The following is a 16,430-nucleotide window of genomic DNA, read 5'->3' on the forward strand; positions in this document are numbered from 1 at the left end:
GAGAACCAGAGCAGCACATGGAAACGCCGTTTACGTTCCCGCTGGAGTGGTACCTATTTATCTATTTGCACTTTTTGGCGCACTTTCAAACTGCTAGGTTGGCAGAAGCTGGGACCAAACAACGGGAGCTCACCCCGTCACAGGGATTCGAACCGGGGACCTTCTGATTGGCAAGCCCAAGAGGCTCAGTGGTTTAGACCACAGCGCCACCCGCTTTTAAATGTTGGGTGTTTAATGTTCATAAACACTCAACATTTAAAAGCCAAGTTTGTTTCTCTCTCTCACACACACAAATGCTGCAGGGTCATGAAAAACAAAACAAAAAACCCACTTCAGCAAAACTGAATGTGCAATTGATACTCTCCCTGTTCCTATCCAGAAGCAGCTCCACTGAGAAGCTTTGGTTGTGGGGTGGGATCTTACCTGGGCAATACCCCTCTTCCATGGAGATGTCATCCACAGCCACATCACTGCGGAAGTCTTCCCCTCGCTTGCCTTCCAGGACTATCTAGGAAGAAAAAGAACCTCTGGTCAGTTTCATGGCCAGCCAAGGCTCAGGTGCTGCTGGCCACACCTGCAGATGCCTCACCTGTGAGGGTTTCTGTTACCTGCATTTCTTCTCTGGGAGCCACGCTGACTTCCCCTCTGTGCCATTGGTTGCCTTTGTTCCCAGTTCGGGTCCAGATCAGCCGAGGTGCTGCACCTTTAAACACCACATAAACTCGCAGCGCCATTGTTTCTGCCATGCCATACATGTGATACCAGAAGGAGAAGCAGCGAGGGCTGCGGGAAGGGCAGATGGGGCTGGCCAGGTGGGTTACATCCCCTGGGTTGACAGCATTTCCTTGCAGGTAAATGAAATAGCCCCCTGAAAAAGAGAGCGACGTGTGAAATGGACAGATCCCTATATTGACTGGTCACTGGAAAGCTGGAAACTGCAATGCCACCTTTGGGCCAATGGCAGCAGCGATGTTCTAGTGCAGGGCTGGCCAACTCCCAAGAGACTGTGATCTACTTGCAGAATTAAAAACTGGCAGTGATCTACCAGGTCAAAGTTGACGAGCTGTTTTTAGGGAGAAGTAAAGCCCCTTTTTAGGAGTGCAGGGCAAAGTTTTTGTTATGTACTAAGCAGGTAGGATCCTAAAATGCAACAACCGATTGGCCTGCAGGAGCAGCCCAATCAGGCTCCAAGAGGGAAGCAAAATCAGCCAATCAGACGGGACTCATTGTGTAAATAATGTATATAAAAGCCTGAGGTTTTTTTGGGGGGGGGATTCAACCACTGTTTTACAAGCTGCAATAAAGAGCATGAAATCACTGCAGGACTCTGAGTATATTTCACTTTTTGAGCTTCTTTTTGGGAGGAGGAAAGCCCCGTTTTGGGGGTTTTTGGGGAGGAAGAGGAACAGCCGCTCAGCAACAGATCGCTGGGGAAGCAAACAGCCCCACTGAGTAAACTCCGTCTTCTGTTCTGCAGATCATGAAACAACGGAGGGTGGGGCAAGGGGGCAGGGCTGGATTCTATTTGGCAAATACAAAGGAAAGGGACCCAGAGATCGACTGTGATCTACCAAAACCCCCCGGGGATCTACCAGTAGATCGTGATCGACCTATTGGACATTCCTGCTCTAGTGCAAGAGGGAATTGCACCCTCATCTGGCAGTTTGCAGTCAGTCACTGTATGTTGAATAAGGTGCCCTGGAATCTGGGCACCTTATTCAACATACAGTGAATGCCGCTGCTGTAATCTAAAAGTCTAAGGCATAATAATAATAATAATAATAATAATAATAATAATAATAATTTTACTATTGATACCCTGCTCATCTGCTTCGGTTGCCCCAGCGTCTCTGGGTGGCTTCCAACATAATAATAACACAGCAAACACCAAGCATTGGAAACATTCTGCCTACAGCTGCCTTTGGAAGGCTCCCACATTTGCTTTGGGAGTGCCAGGAGCCATGGCCCTCTGGGAGGCTTCCTGCCGTGGTGATGGTCTGCCCCTCACCTCGTGAAGTGTGGTCATAGGGCGGTCCAGTGTCTGGTGAGGATGTTGGGCCTTTGTGCCGCTTCCAGTCAAATATGTCCGAGGGCAGCTGTCTCCAGGAGCAGAAGTCCAGGTCAAAGGAGCAAGAGAAATCACAGTGAACCAAGGGATCTAGCGAAGCAAGAAAGAGAAGGGTTTGTGTGCCTCCATGGAAGGCTCAGTCTCATGGGACTGCGGAGGGGTGGAATTGCTGGATGAAGTGGGCCAAATGCAGTCTATGTGATGTTCTTCTTGCAACTAGATAGCCACTTCTGTTCCATCGGATGCTGGTGGGTTACCCGATGGAAACTCTGGAGGGAAGCCCACCTCATTCTGTGCATCTGCCACCTTCTCTCTCCCCTCCAGCTGATGGTCCCTCGTCCTCCTCCCTGAGGCCCCAGACTGCATGGACCCAGCTGGGAGGAGGTAGCTGCTCCCAGTTACAGCCAGCTGGGCAAGGAAGATTGCCATCTTCTAAGGGAACTGGTGGACCATCCCTGAGCAAGACAAGTAGGGGAGATGTGGGTTTTCTACCAGGGCAGAGCGTTGCTTCCATCTTAGTGCCTCCCGCCATGGGCTCAATCTCTAGGTCCCCATCGGCCTCGGTCCTGTATACCTGAAGGAGCATCTCCACCCCCATCATTCAGCCCGGACACTGATATCCAGCGCCGAGGGCCTTCTGGCGGTTCCCTCATTGTGAGAAGTGAGGTTACAGGCAGAGTGCCTTCTTGGTAGTGGCACCCGCCCTGTGGAATGCCCTCCCATCAGATGTCAAGGAAATAGGCAACTATCCTCTTTTTAAAAGACATCTGAAGGCAGCCCTGTTTAGGGAAGTTTTTAATATTTAATGCTGTATTGTTTTTAACACTCAATTGGGAGCCGCCCAGAGTGGCTGGGGAAACTCAGCCAGATGGGCGGGGTATAAATAATAAATTATTATAAATTATTATTATCGTGTCCCCATACCTGGCGTATGAGTTGGCATGACTGTCCACAGCGGGGTGGTGAGGAGAGGAGCTGAAGAATGAAGGACAGTGTCAATTTAGGGATGCGTCTTTGAGCTGATCAGCCTCCCACCTTTCTACTGATTAATTGATCACTTCAATTTGGGCATTTCCCAAACCTCAACTGATGTGGGATACTAAAAGGTGGCAAAGGGCTGTCGCTCAGTGGCAGAGCACTGAGTGCAGTAGATCCCGGCATCGATCCCCAGCATCTCCAAGTAGGGTTGGGTGAGTCCCCTGCCTGAAGAGTTGCTGTCAGTCAGTGCAGACAATACTGGGGTAGATGAACAAAGGACCTGACTCAGTAGGAGGCAGATTCCTATGTTCCCAAGATGGATTCAGATAGGCTCGCTCCAAAGCAACACAGGGAGAAACCGGGACACCACCTTCCAGGTCACATGACCCACGTGAGATCACAGCCCCGGAAAGTGCTTTTTAAAGGCATGGTGCCCCAAAACATGTGTTTTGGGGTGCTGCACAAGAACGCAGCTCTGGAAAAGTCCTTTTTTGGGGGGGGCAAGAATGCAGCCCAAAAATCACACGAGAGCACGGCACCCCAAATGGCTGCCATGAAAACATGGGATGTCCCCAACTAGGACAGATGAGGGGTATGTGGTCACCAGGTGAGAAGTCCCCACTCGCTACCTAGTTCTCTTAACTTATTGTTAATGGAAAGGCCACATCAACGTGACAGGAGAAATCACTGAACAGAAGGATCTGACAAACTGGGAAGCAAGCAAAAGGCCCCTCGTTGTTGCATTGTTCTCTTCACTCATGGGTAGGCAAACTAAGGCCCAGGGGCCTGATCCAGCCCAATCGCCTTCTAAATCCGGCCAGCAGACGGTCCAGAAATCCGTGTGTTTTTACATGAGTAGAATGTGTCCTTTTATTTAAAATGCATTTTTATTGCATTATTTAATGCAATATTTCATTATTAATGCAATTTATTGCATTATTGCATTATTTAAAATCGTGGGGCCTGCCTGGTGTTTTTACATGAGTAGAATGCATCCTTTTATTTAAATCACATCTCTGGGTTATTTGTGGGGCATAGGATTTCATTCTTCTCCCCCCCCCAAATATAGTACAGCCCCCTCCCAAGGTCTGAGGGACTCACCCCCTGTTGTACTAGCACTCAGTTCCTCGGTCTCTGGCACGCCAGATCTTTGTTTCATTTCAGTTGTTTCCCACCCATGTAGTACAGGGTATTGTCCCATTTTCTTCAACCCTACCGTCATGTTATCCTCAAAGCAGGCCTTTGAGGCTGGTTAGCATGGAGCATGATGGTCACAGGACCATCTAATCAGCTTCATAGCTGAGTAGATATTCCAACCCAGGTCTTTCCAGACTGACACTGACACTTGGCTTGGCCATGGACTAGTTAATCTAGGATTTAGGCCTGTTCCCTCTGACCATCTTTGAATTAATAATTGTGCACATTTCCCCCAAAATCTCTGGCTCACTTGGTTTGGGGATTGTTGTAGGAGGCATCGTAGAACTGGAGACATCTGGAGGAATAAAGAAAATTATTATGTACTGAAAGTTGAAGAAACTGACCTGGTCAAAATGATTTGCCAGTTATTATTTCATGTTGGTCTGCCATAGTCGAAACAAAATATAAAAAATCCTTCCAGTAGCACCTTAGAGACCAACTAAGTTTGTCATTGGTATGAGCTTTTGTGTGCATGCATGTATCTGAAGAAGTGTCTCTAAGGTGCTACTGGAAGGATTTTTAAAATTTTGTTTTGCCAGTTATTATGTCCGTCAGCTTATTTCGTAAAGTCCCATCCTTTGACCCAGCAATTACAAACTGATTTAAGGCCCATGTGAAAATTGGTCAAAAGAGATGTGGGTATTTGGGTATCTTGTTAGAGTTGCAAAGTCACAGGTGAGCTGAGGTGGCAGATTTTGGAGAATTCTCTTGGAAATGGAAATGCCAGCAGAAATTTCTGCGCTTTGCATGATCATTCAAGGTCAGGAACAGAAATCACCCAAGTGAATACAAGTAGCATTTGCTATTATTGTTTTTTCAGTTGGCAAACATTATGCAAATAATTACATTATTTTTCCATGTTGCTTCTGATGTCCCCCTTCTCTTGAAATGTAAATAATGTAATCAATAACATAAATCGTGCAATTGATTACATAAATAATTACATATGTTTCAACCACTGCAGATGGTGACAGCAGTCACGAAATTAAAAGACGCCTGCTTCTTGGGAGAAAAACAATGACAAACCTAGACAGCATCTTAAAAAGCAGAGACATCACCTTGCCGACAAAGGTCAATATAGTTAAAGCTATGGTTTCCCCAGTAGTGATGTATGGAAGTGAGAGCTGGACCATAAAGAAGGCTGATCGCCGAAGAATGGATGCTTTTGAATTCTGGTGCTGGAGGAGACTCTTGAGAGTCCCATGGACTGCAAGAAGATCAAACCTATCCATTCTTAAGGAAATCAGCCCTGAGTGCTCACTGGAAGGACAGATCCTGAAGCTGAGGCTCCAATACTTTGGCCACCTCATGAGAAGAGAAGACTCCCTGGAAAAGACCCTGATGTTGGGCACTAGGAGGGCACTAGGAGAAGGGGACGACAGAGGACGAGATGGCTGGACAGTGTTCTCGAAGCTACGAACATGAGTTTGACCAAGCTGCGGGAGGCAGTGGAAGACAGGAGTGCCTGGCGTGCTATGGTCCATGGGGTCACGAAGAGTCGGACACGACTAAACGACTAAACAACAACAACTACAACAACAACAACAACAACAGCATTAAGGTGTTGCTGCAGCTATCCCAGGAACTGGCCGCATGCTCTGTTGTAACCAATACCCGGTATGTGAATTCAGTTTCCTCAAACACCTTTACAAATGTATCTAGAATACAGTGGTACCTTGGTTCTCAAAAGCCAAAAACCCGGAAGTAAGTGTTCCGGTTTTCCAACATTTTTCGGAAGCCGAATGTCTGATGTGGCTGTCAGCTATTGATTCTGGGGCACCTGCACCAATCAGAAGCTGTGCCTTGGATTTCGGAAGTCAAACTGACTTCCAGAACAGATTAAGTTTGGCGCTTTTGTTTTTGCTATTTATTTTGCATTTTTGTTTTTGAGGCTTTTTTGGTTCATTTGTTTTTGTGACTGTGTGGAACCCAGTTCAGCTACTGATTGATTGATTGATTGATTGATTGATTGTGTGACTGTGGAAATGGATAGAAGCCGCCGCCGCCCCCGTCCAAACAATGCAGTGCAGGTAGGAAAAAGAATTAATTTTAATTTTTATCATCTGTAGCGAGGGAACCGCCAGAAGGCCCTCGGCACTGGACCTCAGTGTCCGGGCAGAACGATGGGGGAGGAGACGCTCCTTCAGGTATACTGGACCGAGTACAGTACAGTACATTGATTTTATTTTAGGGATCAATGGTCTCGTTAGATAGTAAAATTCATGTCAAATTGCTGTTTTAGGGGTTGTTTTTAAAAGTCTCCATCCATTTTGCATTCCTTTCTATGGGAAAGCGTGCCTTGGTTTTGGAATGCTTTGGTTTTGGAACGGACTTCTGGAACGGATTAAGTTTGAGAACGAAGGGATCACTGTACCAACAACAACAACAACAAAACAGTTTATTGTGAGGACCATGCCTGTACACAAATATCAACACAACAATAATTAAAAATATTAAAATTCATTGCATACTATCTCAACAAAACCTTCACCCCACAAAACAGGAAGAGAAGGAAAACAAGCAATGAGTTAAACATTGAGCAATGAGTTAAACGAAGGGGTCTTTACTTTATCATCCATAAATCTTTCCCTGGCTTTCATGGCCTTCATCACAAAGACCACATGGGTAATTTGTGGGTTAGCATCAACTAACAAAAATTTTACGGGATCACTGTACCAAACTTTTACTTCCACTAAATTTAAGTGCTGGTGGGGCCACAGGACTGGCTACTCATTTCCTCCAAATCACCCTTTATTCTGCTCTAGGTGATCCACAAAGGCGTAGACAGAGGAACCCTGCGTTCTCCTGAAAGAGATTTCTTTTTCATGAGGACGTGGGGTAACTTCCAGGAATGTTCTGATATAATCAGGGCACTTTGATCTCCTGCTTCTGTTTTTCAAAGCCAACCACTAAGCACCAACTCCTTGCTGTGAGGCAAACGTTATGAAATTGTTCCTATTCCAGTTAGGATTGAAACCCGGAGGGAAAGCTTGCTTACCGCAAGGCCCACTCCTGACAGCCACATTGTCCAGAGCCGTGTCGCAGTATTCCGTCAACCCTCGGATCGCCACAAAGCCCACCTAGTGAAGGAGAGTTAAAGCAACACAGCCCAGTCCCCAGTCAGACAAAGCACCATTGCCCAGAGAGTCAGCTATGGCTGGGTATGACTCGAACCCATGGCTTCAGGTTACAAGAAAGGAGATTCCAGCTAATTGTCAGGAAGAACTTTGATAGGAAGTGCTGTTAAGCAGTAGGAGGAACTCCCTCAGGAGGTGGTGGGCTCTCCTTCCTTGGAGGTTTTTAAGCAGAGGTTGGATGGCCACCTGTCATGGATGCTCTAGCTGAGATGCCTGCATTGCAGGAGGGCTGGACTAGATGACCCTTGGGGGTCAATTCCAACTATGATTCAACGATTCTATTATTTTCTTTGTCTAATTGTCAATCATGCTATTTTAAAATGTGGAATTCTTTTTAGCTGATTTTCAATTGTAATATTTTATTTCCTGATTTTTATTTTGTTTAGTGGATTAATTGTTCTTGCAACTTCGTTGTTCTTGCAACTTTGGAGCTGATATTTCTAGCAATGTGTAAGTTGATGCTTTGCAGAATGTGGAAACTCTCTGGTGCTTTAAAAAAAATATTTGCTGTTTATCTACATTACATTGAAAACTTATACTTTGTTTAATTATGAGCGGTATATATAAATTATCCAAATAAACAATTTCTGCCATGTAATTTAGGGGAAAGAAGGTTATTTTGTTGCTGTTGTTCCGGCAATGTGGAGACAGAGGATCTTGCCAACCTACTTCAAACACACACAAATATCTACGAGTTGCTCCTGATCTACCTTGGGAACACAAGAAGGGACTTCCTGGATCAGGCCCAGAGGGTCTGCCTATGAGAACCCCACAGAACTCAACCCTGTTCTATATCACTACAGAAAAAGGCAATTAATGTACCTGATGGACATGCAAACAACATTCTGCTTTCAGAGTGCTTTCATATGTCTTACCTGGATCTCCCTCTCTCTCAAGAAATGCACGGAGATGTATCCATGCAGCCAGTCCGGGCTCTGGCTCCCCTTTCGATGCCACAACATGAATTCGTCCTCATCGGTCAAGATGACAACTTTCAGCTCGTTTGAATCCTCTGAGCCAAACATGTGATACCAGAAATCGATGCATATTTCCCCAGAGACTACAAGCTCCGGACTCTCAAGGGAGGTGGTGTCAAACGGAAGGAGGTTGCTGGCTTCTTGGTAGATGAAGTAACCCTCTGCAAAGGAGAAATGAAACACACAGAAAGGTTGTCAACTCTCCTTTGGGGGCCTCTGTTTGGAAGCGGAGCGCAAGCGCTTTGGGATAGAATGCAAGAGCCACAGGCAGAGGGGTCTCTTGACAACAGGAAGCCTTGCTGACAAAACTACAACAATCCAGAATGCGGCAGCTAGACTGGTGACTGGGAGCAGCCGCCAAGACCACATAACACCAGTCTTGAAAGACCTACATTGGCTCCCAGCACAATTCAAAGTGTTGGTGCTGACCTTCATCAGTGCACCTAAAAAAAAAAAATTTTTTTTTTCATTTTTATCAACTACAATACTGTCTTATTCGTTTTATAGTACACTACATTGATTATTGCCTTCATTTTATGGATCAATGGTCTCGTTAGATAGTAAAATTCATGTTAAATTGCTGTTTTAGGGGTTGTTTCTCATCATCTGGAACTTATTAATCCGTTTTCCATTACTTTCTATGGGAAAGCACGCCTTGGTTTAAGGATGCTTTGGTTTAAGAATGGACTTCCAGAACGGATTAAGTTCATAGAATAGAATCATAGAATCCTAGAGTTGGAAGAGACCACAAGGGCCATCGAGTCCAACCCCCTGCCAAGCAGGAAACACCATCAAAACATTCTTGACATATGGCTGTCAAGCCTCTGCTTAAAGACCTCCAAAGGAGGAGACTCCACCACACTCCTTGGTAGCAAATTCCCCTGCCGAACAGCTCTTACTGTCAGGAAGTTATTCCTAATGTTTAGGTAGAATCTTCATGAACCAAAGTACCACTGTTATAGGAAGTAGAGGCCTCAGAACTTATTGTTCAAACTTATTTTCACCTGTACAACTGGCAGGTGTCCCCCATCTTACACTTGTGCAACTGCTTCTTCCTGCCTATGTGCAGAACCTGAGATTTGCCTCTACTGACATTCATTGTGTTAGCTTGCGCCCAGTTCTCCAATCTGTTTGGGTCATCTTGAATCCCAATTCTGTCATCTGTGGCATTAGCTACCCCTGCCAGTTTGGTGTCATCTGCAGATTGGATGATATCCCTCCCCTTCCTTCCTTCCTTCCTTCCTTCCTTCCTTCCTTCCTTCCTTCCTTCCTTCCTCCTTCCAGGTCATTTGCCCATATATTCTCCCTCAAAAACCCCACCCCACCCCACCCCTTTGGTGGATCTTTGGCTAAATTGCCCAAAACCCAACACCTACTTCCATCAGGATAATCCCCCTCTGGCCCTCTTCCGAGGGTCGGCGTGGCATCTCTACTCCGGATCCAGCTTCCGAGGCTACTGCTACAATACTGTTTCCAGTTGCAAAAGGGCTTGAGGTTGTCATTGAAGTCGCAGCTGGCTAGGTCGCCTGGAACACAGAAGCAGGGCCATCTTTACCTGGGGGGTGCAAGGGGCGTGGGGCACCCGGGCGCTGAATTCTGGGGGACGCCAGGCGCCTGCCACTGAAGCCACCTAAGCACTTAGCTATCTATCTGTTATGAAATAATAAATAATTTTGATCAAGCTAGAAAAACAAAATGCATATATACCTAGGTATTACTGAAATGTGTATGCCTCCTCTTTCACTAAAGGACTTTTGACTTTGTGCACTCATTTACCAAAGACGTGGCGCGCCAGCGGTGGCGCTTGTCATTCTCAACGGCGCTGTGCACACGACATTAACTCGTACATCGAAATATTATGTTACGTATTGTATTGAGCTGCTGTGACGCAGCGTGGTGAGTCAGCGGCACCTTTGACACGACTGATGTTTCTCCTGAGTTGGTGCCTAAACAATACTTATAAGTTTTAGTGTGGTGGTGTTGCATACTTAAGTATAAGTGTATTGTAAAGAAATGAGCAAATTAAAAAGTTTGTTTCTTTTCCCCTCCCTTCTTTTGTAAATAAGGCATAAGCGTGGTGTCTGACATAAGCATAATAAAAGTTAATTTGGGGGCTAAACTAAATTTGGGGGCGCTGGGCGGATGTTTGCACCCTGGCACCGCATATGTTAAAGACAGCCCTGCACAGAAGCATCATGAGATGGAGGCGTGGGGCTCCATGGGTCGCTGGGCAGGAGCGATGAGAGCCGTTACGCAAAGGAGAGTTGCCAAGAGAGGTGCCTACCTGTGCCATAAGCCCAGCCTTCCCTAGTAAGGGTTGGGACTCTTTCTTCTGCCCTGCTAGGAGAGATGTAAACAGATTAGGTCAGGTGTAGGCAGACTTGCAGGAATCGCTTTGCTTTTTTAATTAGAACCCAGAGATCTAACAACCAGAGTCAGGTATAAAAGACACACGCAGAGAATGAAGAAAGCTTCAGGCTAGGAATGTGGGGTTGTTTTGAGTACCGGGACAGAATGCAACTCCCAGTATCTCCACTCAAAACTAGCACCCTGACAGTTCTTCATTTCAGCTGTATAATTTAGGGCAGGGGGGGATTTTGGATTAAAGGAGGGGAGTGTTAACGTGGCGCTTTGATACCAGCAGCCGTTGCATGGATGTATCAGCAGCACCCAACCCCCCAAGAAATGCCTGCCTGGGCTCTCCCTCTGTCCTCGCTACATTTCTCCAATCTTAAAACGGCTGCAGTAAATATTCTCTCTTTTCTCCATCATCAGGTCTAGCCAACTCCCACTCGTGGCATTGGAGCAAAACCACGTGTAGCTGGCTTTTTTTGCTGTTATTTTACAAAAGATGTATTTATACCCTACCTTATGTGGCCGTGTAGTTTGCCTCCAAGGATTTAACAAGCCATTGGAGAAGAGGGTGTTCATATCACTCCTTCACACCTTATGACGTCATACATTTGTCTTCAAGATGCCACAGGAGACTATGTTAAATGTGAGGAGAGCTGAATATCTTTCACATAGGGGACCGTTGGCCATGCCACTTAGCCATGAATTTTTGCTCTCTGCCACCGTATGCAGACTGTTAACTAAAGGTAAAGGTAAAGGGACCCCTGACCATTAGGTCCAGTCGCAGATGACTCTGGGGTTGCGGTGCTCATCTCGCTTTATTGGCCGAGGGAGCCGGCGTACAGCTTCCAGGTCATGTGGCCAGCATGACAAAGCCGCTTCTGGCAAACCAGACTGTTAACTAGCGGTAGGCAAAATGCACATTGCCAGCTATCCGTAGAAAAGCACCTGTGGTTGTTTCTTTATTATTTATTAACAATATTGACATGGCCATCCTTCATCTTGATTGACTGCAAGGAAGGATACAATGCACAACAGAAGCAGAACATGCAATGCCATAAAAAGAGAGGAAAAAACACAGTCCTTTTGTGCCCAGAGTCTAAAGCCTTCTAAAGCAAGAAGTCAGGAAGCAGAAATAATAGAACAGGCAGCAGCATTGGACAGAATGGGTAACTTGGCTGTTGACTCAGCGGAAGGGATGGGAATGTCCTCCTTCCAAAGCACATCCAGGGGCTTGAGTTGTCAGCCAGCCACTGGCCTCTCTCCTTCCCCCAGACAGGTTCAGAAAAGTGGGGAGAAGAAGAAGAGGGTCTGCCCCCCAGCCCTTCCTGAAACAGGATGATTACCGCTCCTTGACATGGACAGTGGAAAAGTGCACTTTATGTTTGGCAGAAAGATAGTTAGCTCAGGATGTGAGAGACAGAATAACTTACCCTTTGATACCTGTCACCGAGAGGCAGAGGAGAAACCCGATAAGCTGGAGAGGCTGCAGGGCTCCCATGCTGCATTGGATGAACTAAAAACTCCTTCTGATGCCCTCAACATAATCTTAATCCATGGCCTTTGCAAGCCAGGAGCAGAGTGAGAACGCCACCTGTCACAGCCACCGTCTCGGAGTCACCTGTCCGTAAGAGTAGCTGGGCTGAGCAGAGGCGGCCATAAAAACCCGTCTGGGCAGGTGTGAGCAAGCGAAAAAGGGAAAGGTGGCTGTCACTCAGGAAGACCCCTTATTTCTACCTCCCCTCTCAGGACTAGGGTCCCAGTGCAGAGGGAAGTTTTAAGTTGGGCTTGGTGGCCAAATCTAGAATGACGACTAAGAACCCAAACCCCACGCCACCTGTGCGGATCTCCCAGGAATCTGCTGTTCCCACTGGATTTGCACATGTTCAACTGAGTCTCATGAAAGGTCCAGTACATACAGATCCTTCAAGTCGTGGGTGTCGGGGAAGCACAACATGGTAAGTTACAGTGTGTTTGTGTGTGTGTGTGTGTAAGAGGGCTGAATTCACTGGAATTTTTTTTTGACACATAGCCAAATTGCACATACACACAAGCTCATTTACATGGGTTTCAACAGAGAGAATGGTCGTGTGGTCTGACTCTGCCATCAATGGCGTTAAAAGGCTTACTGTTTTCCCTGAATTGTCATCCGAACGGCAGCATCCCTCCAGATAGGATCTCAAAAGGGGGAGATGGTCTCTCTCAGGCCAACGTTGCCCAACTGGGGGCTCTCCAGTTGTTTTGGACTACAACATCTGTCAGCCCTGGGCAGCCAAAATACCTGAAGGGTACCAGGTTGGGGAGAGCTGCCTCAGGCCAGCTACTAGCTGGGTCACAAGTTTTCAGAACATGCCAGTTGCCTTCAGGCAGAAATGAGCAGGACTCTCTTTGATCCAGAGCTGCTTTGCTAGCCCCAGGGACGTGGGCACGCTGGGCTCCTCCTGTTTATTGATCATTCATCCTGAATTGCTTCCAGCAGTATATTTGCATGTCGCCCCGTTGGTCGTTCATTCACCTCATGAAATAAAAATAATGGACGACTAGTAAGCTGGCTGGCTGCTGTTCCTCTTGGTTATGTAAGATAGAGAGAAGCATCTTCTCGTCCTCAATTCTGTTGGAGACGTCCTCAAAACTTTCCAACGGGACTATCTGTCAAATAAAGGAACAGGAGAAGTGGAGTGGGTAACCCTCAGTGACTTCTCAGCTCTTTCCTGCAGCTCAGGTGCTTTTCGTTTCATCACGGCCCTGAGCAGGTGGTGGATGGAAGAGAGAGATCAGCCTCGCTCACGGCTGGGGCTCTGCCTCTTCAGTTCCCAGAGTTTTCTCTTTTGAACTACGGTACACGGTAGCCTTTGCCAACCTGCTGCTCTCCAGGTGGACCAAAACACCCACCAGCCCTTGCCAGAACCCACAGGGACCGCCATACAGCTCACTTTGACTTTGTTTGCAATCTCTGCTCTCTCTCAAGAAATTTTAAAATTAAATTCTCTCCATATAGCACAAATAACAAAACAGAACTTGATAAGAGAAACACATAAAAACTGAACCGAACCAAGGCTGGCATGAGAAGTTACATTCACAAGAAAAAATGATGGTGCTAGTGATCCAGATCTCTGCAATAGGATACAGACCGGTAAGAGGAAAGTACCGTCATGAGAAATGAGAGGACAACAGGTGTGGCCAGCTCTGCATTATAAATACTGGGGTGAATAACATCTGAATATGTCTGCAAACGTGACAGGAGGCTGGCAACATCAATTCCCACCATGTGGGAATCCCTTGCAGACAACCACAGTGCTTGGAAACAGGCAGTCAGGTTGGGCATCCATAGCAGTGACCAGAGGAGGATTGACCGCTGGGAGGAGGGCAGAGAGAAGAAATGCCATGTTGAATCTGCAGCAGCACAACCGGATGCCTTCATCTGCCCCAGCTGCAACAAAACATGTCTCTCCTGTATCAGTCTCTACAGTCACAGCAGATGCTGCAACCTTCAAACAGTTTGACCTCACCTCCAAAGGGGCACTCCATGGCAACAATCCCAAATTAATTGAGAGACTTGTGAAAGAGACAAATGTGACCTCTCTTTTTTATGCATTCAATAAAACCCCACCAAACTGAGACAAAAGATGTTACCTTTGCTTTTCCTTTCAAAAACCAGGTGTAACAGGTCAGTTTTTCACGTCGTGCAATTTCCCATCTATTGCTCCACCACAATCTCTGCTGCTGAAAGCCCTCTTGAGACTGACAAGGTAGCGTCTGAAAAGGGATGGAAAGCAAAAGGCCAGTTCTGTGCTGCCACCTGTCGGACAAGCCTCGGAAACAGCAGAACCTCCTCATTTGAACAACAACAACAACAACAACAACTCCTAAAACTTGAGACGACACAAGAAATACGATGGCGACACTTGTACATCGGCAAGTGGAGCTGCAGAAGTTGCTTACTCTTGGGTTTCATCACAAGATCATGTCACACTGAAGACACCCCAGGGTTCCCAGGCACTCGCAGATGAATGGAAAGGGTTTGCCCACCCCTGGGAAGCCAGCAGCAGAATGAGAGCAGCACAGGGGACACCGGGAAGGGAAGAGTAACACAGAAGAGCAGAGGCAGGCATTAACTTCTCCCTCTGGCCAGTGGTGAATAAACAGGACATTTCCAACCCGGAGGCTGTTTTCTTGCCTGCTTCCCTTGCAGTAGACATGCAGCAAAGGTCCAAGTCCAGAACCATAATTGGTGTTTTTAAAAAAACACCAAACCAACACAGAAATAAACAACTATTTTCTTGTAATTGCTGAGGAGATGCATCACCATCAAATCCATCGATTACTGTCAATACAATGGACAGTCAACGCAAACCATTCTTTGACAAAATGCCCAAGGGTCCTCTAGTCCAACCCCTGCAATGTAGGGATCTCAACGAAAGCATCCCTGGCAGATGGCCACCCAACCTCTGCTTTAAAAACTCCAAGGAAGGGGAGCACACCATGTCCCGAAGGAGTCCAGAACATGCATTTGTTATTCATTTGCATTTTCCTTACTGCTGGAAGCTGCCCTGGGACTCTTGATGGAAAGTGGTTTTAAAAAAACACATTTCGAAAGCAAATACAGTACAGAAATAAAGAAGGATGGTTAGGAGTGCATCCTTAAGGATTGGAGCACCTTTGCTGTGAGCAAGATTGCATTGTGTGGGACCAGGGCGGAGGTTCTTCTGAGCTGCCTTCTGCAGCTGCGAGGTTTCACCAGGCAAGGCAAAAACACATGGCTTGGCTCTCACCTCCGGAAATGTGTGTGATCTCTGATGTTCATCAATGTGTCCTTGAGATTAAAAGCTTTGAAAATGACTTGTTCCTCATTATGTTAACCTCCCATGGACAAGAAACCATGTTGCATAATGCATTTGACCGCCTCCCTGTTCCGATTAGGGCTGGCACAAAACAGGAGGATTCCGAGAAAAGAGACAAACTTTGTTTTGTCTGGAGTAGGAGAGAGTGGCGTGGGTCTCTGGTGTGAACTCTAATGGTCCCACAACGGCTCGTGGATTGGAATGAGAAATGGTCCATGCTCAATTGCGCAGTAAACATGTGCTCTGAGCACATAGGAAACAGTTGGAGTTTCTACCTAATTGATGGAAAGCAAAGCAATAGCCTCTTGTTTGAAAACCTCAGCTGCTTCTCAAGGAGACATGAGATCACTGGAGGAGCTCACAAGATGAAAGAGAATGAAGGGGGAAATGGTGGTTTTCTGATCAGGAACTGCAATGCACCTCAGTTCAATGATACAGTAACGGGCTGAAATGTGAGATTTTTTTGGCAGAGAACAGAAATACAGATTAATCAGTCTAAGGGTCATATCTTTTCCGATGGCAGTTCTTACAGGTAGGTAGCCGTGTTGGTCTGCTGTAGTCAAAACAAAACAAAACAAATTCCTTCCAGTAGCACCTTAGAGGCCAACTAAGCTCATCATTGGTATGAGCTTTCGTATGCCTCTGAAGAAGTGTGCATGCATACAAAAGCATGCACACATAGAATCATAGAGTTGGAAGAGACCACAAGGGCCATCCAGTCCAACCCCCTGCCAAGCAGGAAACACCATCAAAGCATTCTTGACATATGCCTGTCAAGCCTCTGCTTAAAGACCTCCAAAGAAGGAGACTCCACCACACTCCTTGGTAGCAGATTCCACTGCCGAACAGCTCTTACTGTCAGGAAGTTCTTCCTAATGTT

General features: G+C 46.5%; 1 protein-coding gene across 1 annotated transcript; it reads right to left on the reverse strand.

Annotated features, from left to right (window-relative positions):
• Nucleotides 1-554: 554 nt before the first annotated feature.
• On the reverse strand, nucleotides 555-14,237 carry LOC148685818 (zonadhesin-like). Its single transcript, XM_088669914.1, has 7 exons — nucleotides 14,219-14,237; nucleotides 9,734-9,883; nucleotides 8,256-8,518; nucleotides 7,242-7,323; nucleotides 2,993-3,043; nucleotides 2,009-2,158; nucleotides 555-868 (listed from the first exon to the last, which is right to left on the reverse strand). The coding sequence occupies exons 1-7, from the start codon at nucleotides 14,235-14,237 to the stop codon at nucleotides 555-557; spliced, it is 1,029 nt and encodes a 342-aa protein (XP_088526040.1).
• Between the last annotated feature and the right edge of the window lie 2,193 nt (nucleotides 14,238-16,430).

This window comes from Zootoca vivipara, chromosome 5 (assembly GCF_965207765.1).
Source record: "Zootoca vivipara chromosome 5, rZooViv2.hap1.1, whole genome shotgun sequence".
NCBI classification, from domain to species: Eukaryota; Metazoa; Chordata; class Lepidosauria; order Squamata; family Lacertidae; genus Zootoca; species Zootoca vivipara.

Bases quoted from the DNA above. Each gene is read 5' to 3' on its own strand.
- LOC148685818 (XM_088669914.1), bottom strand. The intron at 7,324-8,255 runs GTAAGACATATG...CTCCTTCACTAG, and splicing joins TGAGAGAGAGGGAGATCCAG to GTGGGCTTTGTGGCGATCCG. The intron at 2,159-2,992 runs GTATGGGGACAC...TTGCTTCGCTAG, and splicing joins CATGCCAACTCATACGCCAG to ATCCCTTGGTTCACTGTGAT.